This window comes from Panthera uncia, chromosome B1, assembly GCF_023721935.1.
Source record: "Panthera uncia isolate 11264 chromosome B1, Puncia_PCG_1.0, whole genome shotgun sequence".
NCBI classification, from domain to species: Eukaryota; Metazoa; Chordata; class Mammalia; order Carnivora; family Felidae; genus Panthera; species Panthera uncia.
Genome location: NC_064811.1, coordinates 30,941,688 through 30,964,604, shown reverse-complemented (window position 1 = coordinate 30,964,604; position 22,917 = coordinate 30,941,688). Strand labels below are relative to the sequence as shown.

Genomic DNA, 22,917 nt, shown 5'->3' with positions numbered 1-22,917 from the left:
TTTAGATTACTCCATTCCTCTCTCCCTGCTTCGAAGAATATCATTGTGTGTGTGTGTGTGTGTGTGTGTGTGTGTGTAAACACACACACACACAAGCCCTTAACATTTCAAACTATAATAGAAGTAAATGTGGCCTGAAAAACAGTCACCATGTTAAGTGATTTATAGTGGGGCTTTTTCACAAACTATTTTTTTAAAACTGGGATATTTTCCCAAGGTATGAGATAACCAATTTCCTCTTATTACTAAATCATTCCCATTATCTTATCAGACGTTTATTTTTTGGAAGAAGAGAATATCGCTTGTGTCATTGGACAGTACCACATATTCTCGTATTTAAGAGAGCTTAGGTTTTGTGATTTAAAAACAAAGAGTCATGTGAACTGGAGCCAATGTTTTTGCTGAGAAGGACTGGAACAGCCTTCCCCATGCTCAGTTTTGCCTCCACTCATACCCTGGGCCTGCAGGCAGGGTTCCTGGTGGACAGGAGGCCACCCTCCCCCTGAATATAAACACCTTTTTATTTTTACTGACTTCAGAAGTAATTTGTGCTCACCACTTAAAAAAAAAAAAAAAAGCCCTTCTAAAAATGCAAAAGGTATAAAGAAAGTGAAAAACCACTCACTCATAACTAGAGTGAACACATAATTCACCACGCCAAAGCAGGAAGCATTTGAAAGCAGAGAGGAAGGCTATTTATTATTTCACTGGGACAAGCTGTAAACCAGGGCTGTGCCAGGCAAACCGGATGTATGGTCATCCTATTACTCGGATATCTGCAATTGTGTCATGCATGTGTCACACACTATGTGCATACAGAAATATACAACTGTACATGAGACCACACAGTATTTTTTTTTTTCATTTACTTATCTCAGACATCTCTTACACCAGTAAATACAAATCTACTGTGTCATTTTCGAGGACTATGGCACAGGGCAGTCACATGGCAGGAGTTTCTGGTTCTGTTTTAGCTACTGGCTACACAACACCATAATATGCATTCTTCCTACTGCAGTACATTTTTGACTGGTTAATTTCTAGAACAGGTTTCTATATGTGGCATTGCTGGATCACAGGTAAGCAGTGTTTGCATCTGGCCTGAACTGCCAACTGCTGAGGTGCCCTCTTCGCAATTTCAGTCCTAGAAAAGTATACTCCGGTTCACAAAGCTCTACCTTGCTATCTTCAGTGAAATCATTTAAACCCAAACTAAGCTTTGAGTTATTTAAAGCTCTACAGAATTATTCTTCCTTCTCCTAAGCTGACACACTAATCCTGCTGCTCTGATCCAATTTTAACTTGGAAGGCTTATAGATCCCTTTTTCCATCACTTAGGGGTCCTCAGACCATTAAGAGGAAGGGCCTCATCACCCACACAGGGACTATCTTCTCTTTCAAAGTCTCTGTAGTAACTTGGCTTCTACCTAAGAGGCCAAAGGGGTGGTTCTGACCCCCCCCCCCTCCGCCTTAATCTTGTTTTTTATTCTGAGCTACAAGATGGACTGTGGGCATTTGTTTGGAGTCATTACATCTTATGTGTTAAAACCAGCCGAATAACTGAAAAAGCCGCTTGTGCAGTTAGAAATAGAGTTTCTGCCACAGAAGGTATGATATGACCATGTCAGTGGACACAAGAGGGTTAGCCTCAGCTCATCTCAGTTTACAAACTGTACAATCACCTATCCCAAACTTCACTACACAGGTTCCAGATGCCTGGAGTGTTTCCATCAGTTCCCTCTTGTCAAATACATAACGAAAACCAGTATCTCCAGGTGCCAGTTTCCAAGAAACTCAAACATTCAGAACAGCTGTCACAGACCCATGCGATTTACCTTTTGTACAAGCAAAGCCACCTGAAGACCATCAAATAGTCAATAGTGAAAAGGGAAAGAACAGAGTCCTTCTTTTCTCTGCTTTCTCCCTTTTCCAAATGGCAATCTGGGGCCACTTGGTGCAATGGTAAGCCTCCAGCAATCACTAGGGGCAAAAGAACATGAGAACTGGAAGAGAGTTGTGAGACCCTCTGTAGGGTCTATGCCTCTCACTCTAGCTGCCAGAAGGCTGGAGCCCAAGAGGGCGAGGACACCTGCCAAAGGTCACACGGGAAGCCGCTGGCCAATTAAGAGTCTGAGTCCTCACCACCCGCCACACTTCTGCTCTCTGAGAAGAGCACTGCCGAGGCAGGTCCAACCACAGGTAGTGCTGTGTGGTGGTGAGAACTCCAGGAGATGGGTGTGTGAACAGGCCCTGGGACCATTACAACAGCGTCATGTTTCCTTATCCATAGAAAGGGGAAAGTCGTAACTAGCAATCACTACATATTATTACTGAAACTGACACAGTCAAGTTCAGATAAAGGTTAAATAATGCCCACAGACTACAGTAGGAGTAAATGCTTTGGCCCACTCACTCTCTTGAGATAAGTAACACTGTGTAACTTCTTCTGCTGAGCTGCTAACAAAGTCCACGGAAGAAAACTAAGCTTCATACATATTTGAACTGCTTTGTCTGAATTCTTGGTTATTCTTGACTAAACTGACCAGAACTTGATAACCACTAAAATTAGACTCCAAAGGTCTCTGATCTTGCCAGCAGATGCTAATATACATTTATTTAAAAGAAATGGTTGTTTTACTTGAACACTAATAATCATCAAAGTTAAGCTGTAAAATGGAGCTACTCAAACTATTTGTGAAGAACCAGTTTTTGTTTTCTTTTAAAATGTTCCAATCCACTGCGGATACTGTTATAAAATACAGTAAAAATGAATTTATATAAAAATGAAACAGAAAAAAAAAGACTGATAAAAGACAAGTCCACTTTTTTTTTTTTTTTTTTTTTTTTTGGATCACCCTTGTGAAATTACTGGAAAAGTTTCTAAATGTTTAGTCCCAAGTCCTATTCTTAGGCCAGTAGTAGTGTGGACTGGCACACTGTCAGTAAACCACACTAAAAACCCACAAACACCGCCTACCCACCCGGGCCCTCCAGGGTAGCAGGGATGTGCAGTGTGCTTCCAGGTATCAGCTTTTTTACTGCTCACAGCAATCACCGTCATCGCCCACACCTCACAAACAGGGAAAGTGGAACTCAGAGAGGCTAAGTCACTGGCCTAAGATCACATGGCAAATCAGCAGGGCTGGGATCTAAACCTGGGACGACCTGTCCGAAGTCTGTGCATAAAACTGTGTTGTTTCCCCAGAGGAGCCATGCAATCAGTTTTTGCTTTACCATCTAACTTAGATATGTCATCATTACCCAGTTTGTAGGCAACTAAGTCCTGTTTTCCTATCTTCTTCCTGCTTCCTAGGCTTCTGGACATTTTAATTAATTAAGAGGAATCATGAAAGGTGATGAAACTCACACAAATTAAGATATGTGGAAACAGACTAGAGAAAGGTGTGGTAACTACGAGAGAAACAGCCACCAAAATTGGGCCTTGATGTTTTTTTATTCCATACCTCTTCCCAACATCAATGGGAGGTAAGGATGGCGGGATGGATTCCCCATAAAGCTTACCTTGCCCAACAGCCGAATGCATTTTTTCCATGTCAAACTTAATTTTTGATCTTCCTGGAGTGCTAAGCATCTTTTCCCACACTGTGGTCACTTCTTTAAGACAAGGAGTGATTTCTTCATAATCAAGCTTTAGGCGCTTGTTCAGCAAATCGCTTTCAGAGGCTAGAAGAGATCATGCAAGAGCGTGTTAGAGAATGCTATGGCTACAAGTCTTCATTTCCTAGCATCTAGCATCGCTACTGGAATGGTGAGCAGTTACAGCCAAGCTGACAGGTCCAGACTAAAGTCACTGATCCTGCGCCACCCCATTTTCCTTACCTTAGAAAAAGCTGAGTATGCCTAGTAGGTGTCCTTGATTTATTTCTCTGACCCCTGCACAACGCCCCGCCCTGCCCCAAGAAACCTGTTGGTTCCACTACTAAAATATATCCCATACCTGTCCAGTTCTATCAATCTTCACAGCTACCCTACTAAACTGCAAACATCTTAAGGACAGGAGCTATGCGTTAAGATTCCTGGTGCCTGGCATGGTTAGAGATGAACACAATTTCTTCATCTGAACCAGGAGAGCCTCTCCAAGGACAGTTCCTCCCTATTTAGAGCCAAACCTTCTTAGGTAGCCTCTACCTCGTCATGTTTCTGCTTCCTGCAGCTCAACAGAATAAATCTTCCCTTTCATATGACATCGCCCCAAATGTACGAAGGTAGTTGTTATTTCCCACCAAATTTATTCAGCTTAAACTGCTTAAGAATTATACCTGGATTACCAAACTGGGGTTGGGCGGGGGGAGAGGCAGGGAATCGATAAAGGAAAAGTTTAAATTGACGATTCTCAGGATTAAATCTGACAACTTCACTCCCACCTAACTAAAACCATGATATTCTATTTCAACACAGTGGTGATGTCGTGAGCCCCCAAATCCATCCCACCTCAGGTCTCAGATCTTGACAACACATAGCATTGCCCAGCTAAATGAGCCAGTACACAGGCCTCTGCACAGACGATCAACTGTGGTCTTTATGATAATAATAAACAAATATATGTCCTAAGTACTTTATATAGAGCAGCAGTTAATCTTAATGACTCTCTGAGGCAGGGTGCTGGTTGAGAAAACCAAGGCCGAGAGGCTGACCAGCAACTCCCAGGTCCCTGAGCAGGAGGTGGGGCGGGCCTGGGGCCCTTGCCCTTCTCCATCGCACTATGGGGCTTATGGTTACACATCTTTTTTCTGCGACTAGGCATGTATCCATCAGGGGCCTGAAATGTTTGACAGAACCCAGGGGAACTTTCCAGGCCTAGAGTTTTTTCGAGTGAAAGATTTTCAACACAAATGTGATCTCTTTAACAGATACAGGACCATTCAGATCTTTTTCTTCTCATTTCAGTTTGGGTAAACTGTACCTCTCATGCAGTTTGTCTATTGCATCTCAACAGCTAAGTTTACTGGCATACAGCCATTCACAGTCCTAGAGAAACTGCTAAGTCAATGCAGACATCACATAAGTGTGTCTTCCCCAAGCCCCCTGAGAGTCTGCATGCTCTCCCCGCCCCCAAGTGTGTCCTCCCCCAGCTCCCTGAAGGTCCCAGTGCTCCCCCCCCCCCCGCTCCTCCAAGTGTGTCCTCCCCCAGCCCCCTGAAAGTCCACACGCTCTCCCCACCCCCATCCCCACTTGATTCAGGAGTAGAGGAGGGGCCACAGAAGTCGGAGGTGTTGGAGCAGGACCCAAAGTCCCCCTCCCCCCCATACCTTCTTCCAGGTCCAACCACTACACTGAACTCCAGTGCCTATTATTTTTAAAACGGGAATTACAGCTACCTCATTGAGTTATTCTTGTGAGGATTCAGTGAGATGAAATATACAAAGCATCCAAAAATTTCTGCTAATCAGCAAGTACTCACAAATTATCAAAAATATAAAGACAAATAAGGAAAGGTCTAAAATGTTGCTTTACAAACTAAGTGCTGATAACATGAAATAAAATATTTTCTTTTTCCGTGTTAGAAATTGAGCAAAGGCAAACTCAGTTAATCTAGTTAACTCTACCCTAATGGTAAAACCTTATTCATGTGATGCATGGATTATGTACTTAATGGACTCGATTACTGCCTTCAAGTACAAATGCAAGAAAAGATGGTGCTGAAAACGTCCCTCATCCAGCCTCTCACTTCGTGGACACAGAAACTGAAGTTCAGAGCAAGTATAGGGCTTGCCCTAAGTTATTTACTGGCTGGTGGGTAGTCAAGTGACTCCAGGCCTGGTGCTGCCTCTCTTGCGATTTTCTACCTACCATCTTTATTCTTTTCCTTCTCACTTTGAAGAACACATTTTTTTTAAGGTCCCATTAAACCACCTTGTGGCAAAGCAGGTTCAGGACTAGCCTTGCTGGCCAGTGACTGCAGGTAGCACTGGGCTCTCAGTGCCAAGGGACATTTCTCTGACAGTGAGCTCTGCAGTGAGCCTGTCTGGCTGCACTAAAGAGCCCAGCAAGCTATGCAAGGAGCCTTCTCTGAACTCAACAGGACAATAACATCTAGCCAGAAGATTCCGCTGAAAAGGCTTAATCCATGTATTTTACTGTTGGCCTAAGCACCATCCTGCAGTTTGAGTATCCTAACATTGCTACCTAAAATCCAGAGCCTCCAAAATGTCTTATTAAGCAACACGGATGGTACACGCTTGCAACAAATGTCAAAGCTCCCAGACAAGGCCTTTATGTACAAGACCAAACCGTTTAAAATATTAAATAAGGGTCTACAAACCCACGATTGAGTATTTCTGGGGCTATGGGACACTAGGACTATATGAGAGCAAACGTAACCTTACAGAAGATTCATCTAAAACATTTTTTACCATCTACCATGAATGTATGAGCCTACTCAGACTTCGGACTAATGACGTTCAGGTCTGATTTATGTCTCTTACACAGGGTGGGCTGTAGCTGCCTGTCCCCAATCCTGCGTCGCTAGTGACTGCCTTCACAAATAAAATGTTCTTCCAACTACCATCACCTTTTTTTTTTTAATTTTTAAAATGTTTTTATTTATTTTTGAGAGACACAGAGAGACAGAGCATGAGTGGGAGAGGGGCAGAGGGAAAGAGAGGGAGACACAGAATCTGAAGTAGGCTCCGGGCTCTGAGCTTTGAGCACAGAGCCTGACACGGGGCTCAAACTCATGATTTGCAAGATCATGACCTAAGCCAAAGTTGGCTGCTTAACTGACTGAGCCACCCAGGTGCCCCAATTACCATCATCTCTTAAAACTTTAGTAAGGAAAGGCTAAGAGGCTGGAAGCATCAGTGATTAAGTGACCTCCAAACTTGTAGGGATGTTAGAAGAACCACAGTCTTTATTTATTTTTTTTTTTATAACCAACACAATGCGTTTGCTTAACCAGGAAAAACCCTTTAAAAAAATATCAATTACATTTCAGTTAAAATACAAAATTCAATGTGTTATCATACCATTATGCAGATATAGTATAACACTTTAATCTGAAGCATGAAATTTTGAATTACATCAGTCAGTGAGATAAGCAATAGTGTTCTGACCCCAAACCATGGTTGTACTGAACCACACATCCTGTCCTGCATTGGGCTTCTCACATCTTCATTTGTAATAGGGGAGGAATGGACTTGCAGAGGGACATGGTGGAGACTGCTGGCTTGGGAGACAAGCAATGTATTTTGGTCCCAGAACCATTAAAAGTTATCTGGGGAAATTAGAATTCAGCTTTCAACCGCCTATAAGGGACTGAAGAGAATTTAGATGATGTGGTTTGGTTCCTGCTCAGATGCAATGCTTCCTGAATAGTAACAGATACTTAATCCACATATTCAAAATCTAGGATGGGGCGCCTAGTGGCTCAGTCGGTTAAGCATCTGACTTTAGCTCAGGTCATAATCTTGAGGTCCGTGAGTTCGAGCCCTGCGTCAGGCTCTGTGCTGACAGCTCAGGAGCCTGGAGCCTGCTTTGGATTCTCTCTCTCTCTCTCTCTCTCTCTCTCTCTCTCTCTCTGCCCCTCCCCCACTCATGCTCTGTCTCTGCCTCAAAAATAAATGAACATTAAAAAAAATTTTTTTTAAATCTAGGAAATAGGCTTAATTAACCATGGAAGAACCTCCTCACACATGTTCTTCTCATTTCTTTCTCAAACAGCATGCAATCTAGCTTAAACACTAGATCAATTACAAGAACCACATCCCACACCCAGCTACAATTTAACTTTCCTTTAAAAAGAAGTTAAACAAACAAACAAACAGTGTAGCAGCATGACTGTCTGTCTAGTACATGGTATACTCCTGGTTGGTTCATGTCAAATCTTGCTTCTGTATTTAATGAGAAAGTTCTGCCCCCATCCCACCCCAACAAAGCTTACAAGATGTTTTTTTAGGCAATTCACGGTCAGGCTCTTATTGATGATGAAGTGTCTTAGCAATATAGGTACCTTACTCACAGAAACAGTCAATGCTTTCTGAATTAAACAATTTATTGTGCTTTCACCACAATGGTGAACACATATGTTGAACTTTATAGAGACAAAAAGAGAAATTAATGCAAATAGCAAGAATGCAAGACCTCACAGGATGGACCACCGCCAGATGGAATGAGGAAGTGGTGGCAAGATGCTGGCAAGGCCCAGTGAACTTGATGCAACACCTGGCCAGGTGTTCCAGGTCACCTTAGGGAACACTTCCCTGTTCACTCTTGTCTGTAATCATCATTTACACAGCTTCACAGAAGCTTTGCTCTCGTGGCACACTGATCAGTCTCTTCGATGGCAGCCATGATGCCCCCCAACGTCCCAAGAAGCCAGCCGGTGCCATGCCCATTTTACAGCTATGCCCTGATTTTCCGTGGCTGTCATTTGCAAGCAGACTGGCCCGGAGAAGTGTTAGGACTTACGGCCTACATGATGAACAGAACTGCCTCTCTGCTTTTCAACAAAGACCCCAACCCAATATATGCATGAATATGAGTCCTGTGCTCCAAAGCAGTCATGTAGCTGATGTACCCTCAGTGATGTGATCACTGTCAAGTCTCTTTCAAGCATCTGCTTTTAGAACTGCCTTCAAGAACACCCAAGAAAATGGTAGAAAAACCGAGTTGGAAGAAATCTTAGCAATCACTGCAGTAAACTCCCCTCACAGTGGCACCCTCTCCCACAGCACTTCAAGGGTCTCTCAGCCTCAATACCGGGTACAGGGAGAGCCCACAGCACCTGTAAGTAGCCCACGCCAAATGCTCAACTACTTTCATATTCAAAGGTCTTATTACTTTGTATCTGACTTCGTGTTTTTGGTCAAAGATGACATACGCTGGTGGACTATGAACCTTACCAGATTTGGTGCCTTAATAACCTTCAGCTCTATATGCAGACATCAAGATAAAAGACGAAGATCTGCGGCCAAGGAGTAAATTCAATGAAATGTGCTCTAACTGCCAAACTGCTCTGGGCCGTGGCGGCACAAGTGAACCGCCTGCACAGCCTCCTTTGGAAAGAGTATGTTCAGATTTCCCCATCAAAATGGCCAGTATTTTATATCCAGTCAGCTCTCTATACTCCGGGACCCACGTTCTTTCCACCATACCACCCACTTCACTTAGCTGCTATGAAGATAATATTTTTTGGTTCAAGCAACAGTAAAGAAAACAGGAAATGAACAAAATCTAAACTTTCAAAGTTCAAGTCGTATTTTGATACTGACATAACCCCAGGCAAGAACTTGGCTGGTGTGAGCCTCAGTTTCCTCTTCAGGCTAACACCTGCCTTCTGGAAAGCTGTCGGCAGCATTAAAAGAGTCTGTCTATAAAATATCTCGATCTTGTTCAGTTAGAACTCAGCTAATGCTGAAGCTTCGTCCTCTTTGCTTTAGGTTACCTGCAACCCACTCAAAAGGCACATAGAGTGAGGTTATGAATTTCACTGATTTGTGCAGGATTAGTTCACACCTACCACCCGGCACAGACTGTAGCTGGGGACAAAGTAAGGAGGGAAAGAGAAAACAAAACAAAAAAACACTCTTCAGAGAGTTGAAGCTTACATTTGAGGGTTGTCTCTTGGAAGTTCCAGATGTTATGCCGCAAACGACCATCCAGGAATAATTTAATGCGCTGGGTGAGGTTATCATGAAGCCTCCAGAAAGTAAAAAGCACTAACTCCACTTTGAAAAAGTAAACAGATATTTTGTATATATGTATGTATGTATGTATGTATGTATGTACGTATGTTAGAGCGTCTTGGTTTGTTTGTTTTTTTAAAGATGGCATTCTTATGTGTGATGCGATTCACTTCAGAGCCAAGACAAATTAAGATTATCAGCCCTGTTAGTTCTAAAAAATATGGCAAACCAACCTTGCAGCTTCTGATTTTCCTTCTCCATTCTGAGCAGCAGGATCTGCTGTAGAATAGCCTTTTGCCATAACTCTCGAAGCTCACGAGATGTCCTTTTCCTCTCCTCTGGGACAGGGCCAGCGGGCCCATCTTCACAAACCGGTTCTAAAGGAGATCGTGGCGGTAGCTCTCCCAGCTCAGAGTAATCTGGGGACAGAAAAGGACATTTCAGAACGGTAAGACTTATATTTAAACATAGTGGCAGATTGGAAAATTCTGCTCACTCGCATATCATGAAATGGTATCACCAGATTTAAAATTCAAGTTTTAATATGCATTGAAATAAATTGGGTGTGAACTACAACCATCAAATTATACATCAAACGGTAAGCAAAAGTTGTAGGAGCTGAAGAAATGTTCAAAGATACCTACTTTCAAAGGTGTAATATTTCTATTTTCTTCTGAGTTAATGACTGTATTATTGGTAACAGCAAACGCTCTAGAGTGCTCACTCTGTACCAGATCGTCCTGGGGGCTTTATGGATACTAGTTTAACACTCAACCACCCTCAAATGTAGCTACTGTAATTATTCAGTTTTAAAGAAAGAAAAGCAAACGAGAGCACATTTGACACTTGCCAAATGTCACACAGCCTGGAAGTATAGAGCCAGGACCGGGGGCCCAAGGAGTCTGGCCTCCATGTGCATTCTTAACCACTATGTTACAAGGCTAGGTATTTTGGAAGAAGATGAAAGCATATTTAATAGCCAATAATAACAGTGACCATTAACGGATCCTCTACCAAGTGCTGGGCACCACGCCAGGAGTTTTATACAGACAGACTCATTTAATCCTGATGACAACGCCAGAGGCAGGGATTAATTAGCCTGAAGAGAAAACTAAGGCTCAGCCAAGCAAAGTAACTTGCCCAGCGTCAGGCAGTGAATACACAGGTGTGTTGGGATCGCAACCGATGTCTGCCTGATTTGGAAGTTCACACCTTCTGCTAGGTATCTCTACAATTCAGGTTTCCTATGTCACCGGTTTCCAAATTTCTGGTTATTAGTTGAAATCTCTTCACATTTCATGAATGTGTATCTTTCTCAACTGCAGACCCCACTGCTACACAAGGTTGTTATAACTCACAGATACCTTACAGACCAGCGGAAAGAACGCCCCACCTGCTCACTCTGAAACTAGCCGAGAAGAGCAAAAGCTCCTGTGTGAGCGGACCTCACCTGAGGCGAAGGATTCGTGGGAATGTCAGTCTAAACTGAATCTAAATAAAACCATGGTCTTTAACACATGCTGTGAAAAGCCGTTCAGACAACTCAAATCTCACAACCACCCAGATCACAACATTCAGTCTCTTCCAGTGTTCCAGTGCTCCAACACAATGCCACATGACAATTAATTTCCAGAACAGCTGTTAGCGTTGACTTCTCATTATCTTTGGCTAAGGTTGGGTTTGATTTGCTGCTATGAAATCTAAGAAATCAAACATAAGCTACAAAACATTTCATTTCCTAAAGTCACTTGTCCATCTTAACTCCTCTTAAAGGTACTGGATTAAAATAATTTATGATAAGCATTAAGAATGCTCTGTGATCTCTGCAAGCATTTAAATACTTATCATCACATTTCTATCTGTTTATTTATGATCCTATTAAACGAATGAATACATTAAAATTCTTCTCTTGGAGGTAGTCTGTGCACATTTGTTCTTATAGAAGGGTGCTCACGTGTAATGGTCAGTATAAAAGCAGGAATCACACTTGTCTGTACAGAATGATCTCAATCTTATAAATATTATGAGAAGCAGTATAGTTCATCGATTAAAAGGTCAGGCTCTGGAGCCAAGCTGTTTGGGTTTTAATCAAGACTCCACATTTTTTGATTTTGTGATCTTCAAGCTGCTTAACCTCTTTATGCCTCGGTTTCCCAATCTGCTGGGCAGGAATAACAGCCCTCACAGAACTGTTACAGGGATTGAGTTAATACATATCACATACACTACCTGAAACAGGGGTGAACACACAGTAAGAATACAGTGAATATTAGCTCTGTTTGCTATTACATAGTCATTAAGGGCACACAAAAAACTATTGGAAGGAAACACATCAAGATTTAGCCACTCAACTGTAAGCTCTAAGAAAGCAAGACAAGGCCACCTTGTCCCTGAGGGTTTCCCTGGCATCCCGCATAGTCCCTGACACCCAGCAGGTGCCTGGCACACAGCTACTGACTAAAAGAACAACTAGATGGGTACGACGTCTGGGCATGCTTGCTGTTTTTGTCTGTATTTCCTACATTTGTGACAATGAATAATTTTCATAATTAAAAAAATGAGGAAAAATAATGCAAACCTGTGATGATGTAAATCAGAGATTGAAAAATGTTCTGCAAAACACTCAGAAAACAAACCAATCACCCCCAACAGCTGTTAGCATTAGTCGTTCCTGAACACAACATAGCTCAAGTTCTTCCTTTTTCAGAAGGAATTCTAGTCAGTGTTCTTATTTCATCTTATTCTGCAGCCTCAAGTCTTCCATTTGAGCTCGTCTTCCCTTTTTTCTTTTACCATCTTGGCCGCTGAAACTCTGCTGAACAATGCGGTGGTGATTCAAGTTCTGCTTCGTCTCATATTGAAGGATTTATACGCCCACTGGCTGGCAAGGGTCTTGTTTCCAAAAGGTGATTGCTGGGAGACGGACTCACTGTGGGGCGGGGGGGCAGGGCAGGGAGGGGGGCAGGCTCGCCACACATGATTTCACGTGCACAGAGCAGGCAGCCAGGGACCCACCTGGTGACGGAGCACGAGGAGCAGTCGGTCTAGAAATTCTTTCCCATTCTCAAACCCCGCTAATCAGTCAAGGGCTCATTCGCATAGCCTCCTGCTTCCAACCTGCCCTCCCCTCTTCAACGCCTTTCTCCTCCGGAGCATCTTGCACAGTCCTACTGACTTTCAGACCCTGCAAGGTAATGAACAGAGCATAGCCCAGGCTGGACTTGATGGAACACATCTGGGAGTTTCGGCTGTTTGGTCCCCAGGTCCATCACTCTCTGCCAGTTGGGTTGCTGACAAAAACCAGAGTCTTTTGAAGCTCCAGTGTTTGCTATTTTCTTCTTCCAAAGAAGTAGATCTGCAAGGAGTACAGGCATTGCCTGGCGATGAGGACACGCACTGCCTCCCTAATGTGCTCTCCTTGAGCTTGGTTTTCTTATTATCTGTCACGGCTCAGCTTGGTAAGCATTTACCGCTGAGTCCTCAACACAAATACGCACATCTGGGTCTCACGACCATCTCACGAACCAGGTGACATTGTCATCCCCATTTTACAGCCAGAATAACTAAGGTGCAGTGAAGTTTTGTAACCTGGGCCAGGCCGCATGGCTGGCAAGGGTCAGGGCCACGATGTCAAATACAAAACGTTCACCCAGGGCTCTTCTGACTTCCAGATGCGCAAGCATCACGTGGGATCTTGCTAAAACCCAGATTCTGGTTTAGCAGATCTTTGGGGAGGCCGAGAGTTTGCATTTTTCAGAAGGAATTCTAGTCGGTGTTCTTATTTCATCTTATTCTGCAGCCTCAACTCTTCCATTTGAGCTCTTGTCTTCCCTTTTTTCTTTTACCATCTTGGCCGCTGAAACTCTGCTGAACAATGCGGTTCAAGTTCCCAGGTAATGCCGCTACCGCTGGCTCTCAGAGCTCCTTCTCCACAAGGCAGCTTTACCCCTGGCCCTCCCTCCCACAGCCCCCTGTACTGGGCACATCAGCTCATCTCCCTTCGCTGCTACCACTAGCAGCTAAAACTTCGTGCAGGCACTGTTGTCATCGACTGCGTGAATCGAGGCGTTCACACATGCCCACGGCTTGTCCCGGCCTCAGCCGGGGTGCCAAGGCCAAGCGCAGCATACAAAGAAAAATGACCAGTCCTAGTGTTAATTTCACCTCTGAATTCACGAAATAAAAGCTAATCCACTGTAAAGGTCACCAAATAAACCTAACAGCTGACAGCAGGCTTTTCGCAGCCTCAGCACGATTGACATTTTGGGCTGGATAATTCTTTGTCACGGGGGACTGTTCTGTGCATTTTAGAGGATTTAGCAGGTTCCCTAGGCTCTACACACCAGAGGACAGTAGTATTTGCCCACCCCAGGAGTGCCCATCAAAAACGCCCTGACATTGCCAACTGTCACACCTGGGGAGGAGAAGGAAAACAAAATCATCCTCAGCAAGAACTCCATGCAGAGTATAACTCCCCATCACTTAATCCTCTCCTAAACCCTGGGAATGGGTAAAAATATATTCCCCCTCACCCAAATTCTTTTTATGTGGTAACAATTACTGATGTTATAGTTTATAATTAACAATTTTTAAACATATTATCCTTTGTTCTAAATCTGGCCTGTATAATTAATCCTAGTGGGCTGTTTTCTTATCAATGCAAAAAGATCTAGATTTGGGTCAAGGGCATAGCTTTCTAACAGTCTTTTCTCATGGGTGCATGCACACATGGGCTTGAGGTACAGTCCATGTGTATTCACATGCATGGGGTTGAGTGGAATGACAGGGTCAGGGCAAGAATAATATTAAGATGTTGGACAGTCAGCTGAGAGCCTTGTTCTAATAATAAATATGTGCATTATTTTTTTGAAGTTTATTTAGTTTGAGAGAGAGAGAGAGAGAGAGAGAGAGAGAGAGAGAGAATCCCAAGCAGGCTCCTCACTGTCAAAGCAGAGCCCAACACAGGGCTTGATCTCACAAACCATGAGATCATGACCTGAGCCAAAATCAAGAGTCAGACACTTAACTGACTGAGCCACCCAGGTGCCCCAGTATGTGCATTATTTTAACTTGGATAATTCCTAAGCCATTTTCACCAGTATTTACTGAGTCACTTATATGTACCTGGGATGGGGTCTGCTAGATGGTCTAAGAGAGGTTCCTTTGATGTTTCTAACATTCTTTAGAACAACACTGGGGATCTGGCTTCCTTTCCTGACCCACACTCTTGCTGACCCGCTGCTGCACAGAGGCTGACAGGGAGGAGTACGGTCGAGGCTGGCCCGGGGGGCTCTTCCACCCCCAGGCCAGTCTGGCGGTCCCTCTTTGAAAACCTCTGTAAACACTTACACCTTTTGGGTGCCAGTCCCTCGGTACCAAATGTGAGAAATGAGATTCGCCCCTGACTGCCCCAACTGTGGCGCCCACAGGCACTGACAGACATACTTATGAACTCTGCAAGGCCACAAAACCAAGGGCCACAATAACACGCTAGCAAAGGATTACACTTTACTATTTTGACATGTCCTATAATGACAGGATGTAGCATGCTTAAATCATAGAGATTTGCAGAAACGATGGGTTTCAATGTGTTCTGAGAATTTCAAAACCAGCTACATTTCAGAGGCCTTGAGAGACAATCACCTCTACTGAAATCCTTGCTGTGACCTTCTCAACAGAGCCACAAATATGATTTATGTTGGTGTGTCAATATTTTAGCTGCCAAACTGTTCTCCTGCAACCGCACTGCCACATTCTTCACTCTCTCTCTGCACACAGATGTGTGCGCACCATCGGTATGCACACAGCCGAGGCCGTGACAGGGCAGGGGAGGGGAGACAGGACCACGCACGCATACAGCCTCGCATCTGCCCGGATCCCGACTCAGTAAAGCATGGAAGGCAGGGCTCCTCGCTGCTACTTGCAGAAGACGCTGTTGTCGGGCTTGCGCTGCAGCTCTCCTCCTTTTACAGACAGAACATTAAATCACACATTAAGTGCCTTGTAAGACAGGGGAGCTCCAGGAAGAACATGAAGAGATGGGCCCTTATTCTCCAGTATTCTGGATTTTTGTGTTACCCCATCAACAGAGCACTTTATAACTCTCTCCATCTCAAAACTCCTGATCTGCCACACCAAAAGAAAAAGAAATGTTTAAAATTCCAGTGTTTCTGAATCCTCTGTTTTAACAACGTGAATAGGCCTTGGAAATGAGAATTACAACTGAACGTTAAGCCTCTGGAGAAAAGTTAACAACAACAGGGATTAGCGTCTGCAGCATCTGTTGTTACCAACAGCTGAAGAAAACGTCTTAAAAAAACAAAGTAAAAGAACCGTGTAGATTTAAGAAAGGAACAGGCAGTCCTCCATGAATGCTGTCAAACTGTTTACAAAGCACGAGCTGCTTTACCGCTCCTTGGACAGGAGGCAGCTGCCCGGGGGGCAGAGGCTTCCATGTTCCCTGCTCTGCCTGTGCGGGCTGACACAGCAGGTGCACGTGAGACAGTCACCGAACAAAAGAGGTCATTTACCCAAGGCTGCTCTAAACCCTACCATGACTTCTTTGGATATTTTATGGAAAATAGTAACAATAAAAAGGATTTCATCGTTTTCTCCAGTCACATTATATAATGGTCTACCAGTAAGAAAACAGGATTTAAAAAAAAAAGACAACATTTGGCGTAAAGAAATGTTTCTAAGTTTTTTGCCACCTGCTACGTGGCAGATATGCATGGGACACAGTCCCTCAAGTTTCAACAGGGTGACTGGGAGAAGTACATGACTGCTAGGAAAGACAGAGAAAGTGTTCAAGAAATTTAGCAAAAGAAATGAATCTCTCCTGTTTGTCAGGTAGAGCGTGAGCTCTGGGGGCACATGTCCGGGAGGCAAATCCTAGCTCCACCACTAACCTAGCTTCGCTATACGCCTGTTTCAACTACAAATCTGCATAACGGTGTCTAGGTCTCTGGAGCAGTGTGAGCGTTAAATACGTACCTATGCCTGGCACAGAGCAAGCATTCCATAAAATGGCAACCAATATTCTTCCTACCACCATCATCAGGATCAGGTTTCTGGAAGCGGTGGTGGTTCTTGAAGGACAGGAAAAGTCACACGGGTGGAAGGGACGGGAGCCATTTCAGGCAAACAGGGTGGCAGAAACAACGTGTACAGGTGACTAGCGATTACTCAGCCAATGACCCATTTCGGCCAATGAGCAGATGGTGTGTATGTGACAACAAGACAAGAATGGTTGAGCCTAGATTACAGAAAGCATTGAATGGTTAGTGTATTAATCAGTAAGGAACCGGGAATTACGGAAGATTTGAGGTTTTTCCAGTTTTTAAGGACAGTGTATTTCATGTATGCATTCTTCAGCAGGGGAAGGTACCACGGCTGTCAGGGGATGCACAGCTTAGTGAATCAGAAAAACAAAGGGCTACTGTAAAAAACCATGTGCAAACTGCTGGGGCCGAGGGAGCTCTGAAGACTCAACAGTGAGCCTAACTCTCAGCCTGAGATGCACTGCAGGGGAGGGAGGCTGTGTGCTGAGAAGTCGGGCACACACACATTATAAAAAAGCAGCAGACAAGATATGCAGAAACTAGAAACAGAAGCAAGGATCCTGCAGGCCTCTGGCTCTACACCCTTCCGTATTAACTCTGTGGGGGGAAGTCTCCAAGACTCTATGAAGAGGACTTGGGAGTCGAGGAAGCCAAAAGCCCTGAATGAATCCACCCGCTCAGGAACTGCGAGGACAGCTCCAAGGAGCAGCAGCGAAGGCGGCATGGTGGTGGAAAATCCAGGGAAGAGAGCCAGGCGGAGGGTCCAGGGCTCAAGGCGGACAGGGGGCTCCTCCTGGACAGGCCACCGCACCCCTGGCCGCCCCCTTCTGGGCTGAGCTCTGAGAGCAGAGGCACACAGCACCCAGGTGGCGGGGAGGTGGCAGCAATGAAAGTTAAGGCCCACATAAGCTTGAAAAGAACCAAGAAAATGCTGTAGATGAATTTTTATATTTAATGCAGGAGATAAAATTATCCTTTGAAATAAATAGCATTTGTTTTTGCATCTGCAAGGGGAATAACACGGATACTTTTCAAAGGGGCTGAAGGTCAGGCCTCTTGTTTCTGGATTGAAGTCAATAAGACTATAAAGAGGAACATATGTCCAGCCTGTCGGAATACAGAACACTGAGCTTGGTCGTAGTTTGCTCTCTCCTATTACCACTTACAGAACACTGGATTTCAAATTGTGGTTCTTGCGATTTTCTGAGACCCCTCTGAGTGGAAAAACACCAGCACCAGCACGAAAGGTCAGTGCCAGCCGGAGGTGTGTCCTGGGACTGTCCACCAGCAGCCACTGCATTACGACTGCCCTAGACACCCTTGCTTGCTTCCTGCCTTCTTCTGGACAATGAGGGGGAAACGGTCAAGTTCACAGGAACACAAACTCAGGGCTGAAAGGGGCGCTATGAGATGACTTAGCTCAACAACCCCCTTCCCAGATGGGGAAACTGAGGCTCAAAGACATACAGACTCACATCGTTTTGAGCAGTTACCGTGTGCCAGGCACTGTAAGTACCCAGTGACTTCAGCCTCACAACACCTGGTAAGCGAGGTCTGTTTTTAACCCCCTCAATGGCACGGCCCGAGATACAGAACTGATTAGCTGGTGGAGCCAGGACTAGAACTCAGACTCCAGGGGCTCAACATGCTGGGAATGAATGCAGAGAGCGGAAAGAGAATGCACCTTATGGCATCGGTGCTGCCACTTACTACCCAGGAAAGAAGCCCCTTGACTCCCTGTGCCTCAGTTTCCTCAACCATAAATCACAGAAAATAACAGCATCCACCTCCCACAGCTTTGTTGCACAGACTAAATGAAAAATCCTTGTGAACACATAACATCGTACTTGGCCAGGAGTAATACTGAATTTCTATTGTCAACAGTATCTATTTTACTCTAAACCTGGCAAAATCCTTCTTTTGCTTAGACTTCTCCACAATCAGACTAGGGCTGGGGAAATCCAGTTTCCTGAAGAACAGTGGGGAAGACAGACACTTATTCTATGAGGGAAAGAACAGTGTTGCCCCAGGGGCTCCCCCCAACAATAGGGGGCCCCTGGTCACTGTCTTAGTGTATCCAGGACCCATGCATGTGAGGCAGGGAAGCGCTGGAGAGGGATGGCCACCCTTACAATGGCTGGGATGCCCTGTTGGCCTTTCTTTGTCTGGCTGACTCCCTCCTCCTTCAGAGCTCGGCTCCAAGGTCACACCCTCTGGGGAGACTCCTCCTGCCACTCCCTGCCCTGCCAGACCTTCATGTGGCAAACCTCAGCCGAGCTCCCATAATTCTGAGAATGGCATCCCTGGGGTTGATGATGACGGTCCTGAGCACAGACAATAAATTCAAGAGGAGCTCAGGGAAGCAGGAGATCAAGCAGCATGGAGCATCTTAGGAAAAGACGAAGCAGAAGGGAAAGAAATAAAAGAGGGACAATCTGGATGGAGGGGACAAGGACACACGTGCACAGAAGGAGAAACAAGCAACTTGCGTGGAACCCACAGTTCTGGTTCAAGTGTCAGCCTCAGCTCTTCTCAACAGTTTTAGTCTTAAATTGCAAAAACTATAATAAAATTTTACATAAACTTTATACATCTACACGTGAGTACAGATACCTGATATGTATACATATAACTTTATTTATAAAGCTTTATAACAAACATTACAAAGAAGGTGTTAATCACTCCTGTGACCAATCTTTTTATCCCAAGAACAATGAAATGAAACCAACCTCTGTCCCCAAGGAAGGAGCAGAGTAGGCCACCGTGACAGGCCAGTGTGAGAAAGGGCCCATAGGAGAATAGCCCACATAGGGTAAAGTGCAGAGGGCCACCATGGAAGACCGACCTCCAGGAGAGATGATCCCAATCTGACCCTTCAAGGGGGTGGGGGAAGGGACAGCGTTGGAGACAGCAGTCAAGCGCTAGGTGCCGAAGCATGACCAGAAAGGTCAACTGCCAGAGCGGGAAGGTCACTCCACGCGAAGGGCAGGAATGAAAACGTCACGACGAATTTGGGAATTTCAGGTAGTTCCCCATGCCCCTGGGAAAGTGTGTATGTTGGGGAGGGGGAGTCCACGCAGATGGTAAGAAATGAGTCAGGTCCAAGGGTGAGCGGCCGCCTGTGCTAGTAAGCAATACCGCCATCCTGACACCAGCTCCAGAGAAGTGAAAAAATTACAAGCTGCTGGGTTCTGTTTCAGAGAGCCAGTGGGCATTTAACGTGGGGAGGCACTCTGCCACCCACACTTAGCACTCTGATCTCGGCCAGACGGAGCCTTTAAAAAGTGTCAGGCCATCCGACATTCATCATTGACATCCATGACGACTGCCGGCCAAGACCACCTGCTTGGACTTCACTGTGGGTACAGAGGACAAACGTCTCCCCGACCCTTTCTCACAACAGCACACACAGTCACCATCCACAGAATCCAGGCCAGGGGTTCCGTCTATGGGACCAGATCTGAGTGTGGTCTCCACAACAGCAGCAACCGTATCATTTGACTGCTTGGCAGAACTGTAAATTCTCGGCCCCACCTTAGACCTACTGGTTCACGATTTCCAGAGTGGGACCCAGTGATCTGGGATTTAACGTCTAGAATTCTACACACATTGAAGTTCAAGGATGTCTGGTCTCTGGCATTCAGCATTTTTTTAGCCACTTAGTTTAAGTTGTACCTTTACCTTAATTGGTGGCTTCACATTATACGACACAAGGAAACAGAGTTACCTTTTAAATAGATTATTTCAAATTAATTAAGGACTCTATCCATTATGGATAACCTGACCATTAAACAAAAATTTTAGATACAACATATCTTGATTTTCAAACGCCAGTCAAACCTCATTTTAACCTTTGTCAAAGGTAATGGTTCAAAATAAAATACCAGTTTCTCAAGAACTGCATTCAGAAAGTCATCCCCCTCCCCCACTGCTGACCCAGATCAACTACCTACACTATTACCGTGATAATAAATTTCCTTCCAGAAAACTTCCAGATATGAACAGAAATAGTCAGAAACATAGGCTGATGAGTCACCCAGCAGAAACAGAAAAATATACTACTAAAAGCTAAGATCGCGACTTCTCAATTCGTGATATTTGACCATCTGCAGAAAAGCAGCTCATCTGTTTACAGCACGGCTTCCAGCACCTTCTCCCTGTGAGCCTCCCCCAAAGAGGAGAGTCCCTGCCCCATGCCCTGCAAGGAAGATGTGCTCAGTCTCGGGGCGGAGGGTGGGAGGGGGCACTCTGCAACTGTTCCTACTGGAAGCCTGGAGAGGAAATCCCTCCGCCTCCTCCCAACCACAGCACAGGGTGGGGGGGGGGGGGGTGGTCAGAGTTAGACCTGGTACGGGTTAGTGGCTAACTGTGGAAGGAGAGCTCTCCAACTACACCCCGTGGAGCTGACAGCAAAGCCCGTGCAGGGGCCAGGGCAGTGGTGGGGGGTGCAGCAGTCTCGGCTCAGCCGCTAAACAACACAGCACCCGCTGAGCGGCCACGACAACAAGCATCTGCTGCCCTCGGTTCTGGAGGCTGAAAGTCCAAATTCAGAGTGCTGGCACGATCGGGCCCTTGGGGAAGGCCCTCTTCCTGGCTTGCCTCCTTCCTGTCGGGCCCTCACATGGTATCCTCCTCCTCTCACTTATAAGTAAGCCATTGGTCCCATCACAGAAGCGCGACCCTCACGGCCTCATCTAAACCTAACTGCCTCCCAAAGGCCCCACCTCCAAATACCAGCACATTAAGTACCGGGGGAGTCAACACGTGAATTTTCAGGGAACACATTCAATCCATAGCAGGAGCCAGCGTCTTTCTGAACTACCCCTTCCCTCCAGTTCGGCAGAGCAGTTGGATTTCATGTTTTTTAGGGCCTCTAAAAACTTTCCTTTAAAAAGAGTTCAGTCAGGGCCACTGGAGTGACTCAGAAGGTTAAGCCTCCAACTCTTGATTTCGGTTCAGGTTATGATCTCAAGTTCCATTGAGTTTGAGCCCTCCATCGGGCTCTGCACTGGCAGCCTGTTTAGGATTCTCTCTCTCTCTGCTAACTCTCTCAAAAACAAATAAATAAATAGAGTTCAGTCAGGGAGCACCTTGGTGGCTCAGTTGGTTAAGCGTCTGACTTTGATTTCAGCTCAGGTCATGATCTGGAGGTTTGTGAGATGGAGCCCCTTGTCAAACTACACTGACAGTGTAGAGCCTGCTTAGGATTCTCTCTCTCTCTTTCTTTCTCTCTCTCTCTCTCTCAAAATAAACATTTTTTTAAAAAATTAAAAAGTTCAGTCAGTAGCTAAGAAAAAAGTTTTCAAGGTACAGGTAACAAGGTTTTATTATGACTGGAAGAACAGGATGGGATGGTGTTTTGAGTCCTGATGGACTGGCAAAAGTCAGAACATTTTTTTTTTTTTTTGCAGGGCAAGGGGAGACCTGGAGGCCAGCAAGGAGGAGTTGCTTGGCAGAGGCACCGAGGCACTCCAGCTCAGAGCCACCCTTCCTCCTGAACCCACAGCACCTGCTACTGACATCAGTGTGGCAACTGGCTTGTGCTGCCAGGTGACCACCTTGTACATTTCATGTCGTGGCTTCTCGTATAACCCAGGTCACGGGACAGGGCTTAGAAGTGGACTCCCACTCCCTCACCCAGCCTGCTTCCTTGTCAATGCAGGACAACCTGACTTACCCCCGAAGGAAGAAGACTGCAAATGGTACTTCCAACCCAACCTGTTCCAGGGCGCCAACCAAGCACCGAACAAACGTGCCTCCACGTCCCCAGACTGCCTGGCGTCCTATTCCAGCGTGTGGGTGATAAGCCCAGATTTCAGTGAAAGTCACTTGAACACTCGTACGATGTTGAAGAAAAACAGAACAATTCCACAGCCTCAGGACATGAGACAAACAATCTGTTGACATAAAATCACAGAAAACAGCTGATCCTGGAACAACGCAGGAGCTAAGGGAATGACGCCCATGCAGTCGAAAATCCACACATAACTTTTGACTCCCTCAAAACTCAACTACTAAGAGGCTGCTGGTGACTGGAAGCCTTACTGATAGCATAAATGGTTGATTTAACACACATTTTGTTATCTGTAGTATATACTGTATTCTTATAACAAAGGGAGAGAAAAGAAAGGGTTAAGAAACTCTTAAGGAAGAGAGGATACATTTATAGTACTGTGCTGTATTCCTTGAAAGGAAATCTGAGAAGTGACTGT

The 22,917-nt window shown here is 45.1% G+C and overlaps 1 protein-coding gene across 5 annotated transcripts in view; it reads right to left on the bottom strand.

The window, feature by feature from the left end:
• TBC1D1 (TBC1 domain family member 1) overlaps nt 1-22,917 on the bottom strand; it is a 224,381-nt gene that overhangs the window by 36,544 nt on the left and 164,920 nt on the right. For all 5 annotated transcript variants that reach the window (XM_049630429.1, XM_049630426.1, XM_049630425.1 and 2 more), the window contains 2 exons: nt 9,878-10,063; nt 3,523-3,684 (listed from right to left, as the gene is read on the bottom strand). In XM_049630429.1, the coding sequence (XP_049486386.1) occupies nt 3,523-3,684; nt 9,878-10,063 (348 nt within the window). The remainder of the gene's footprint in view (nt 1-3,522; nt 3,685-9,877; nt 10,064-22,917) is intronic.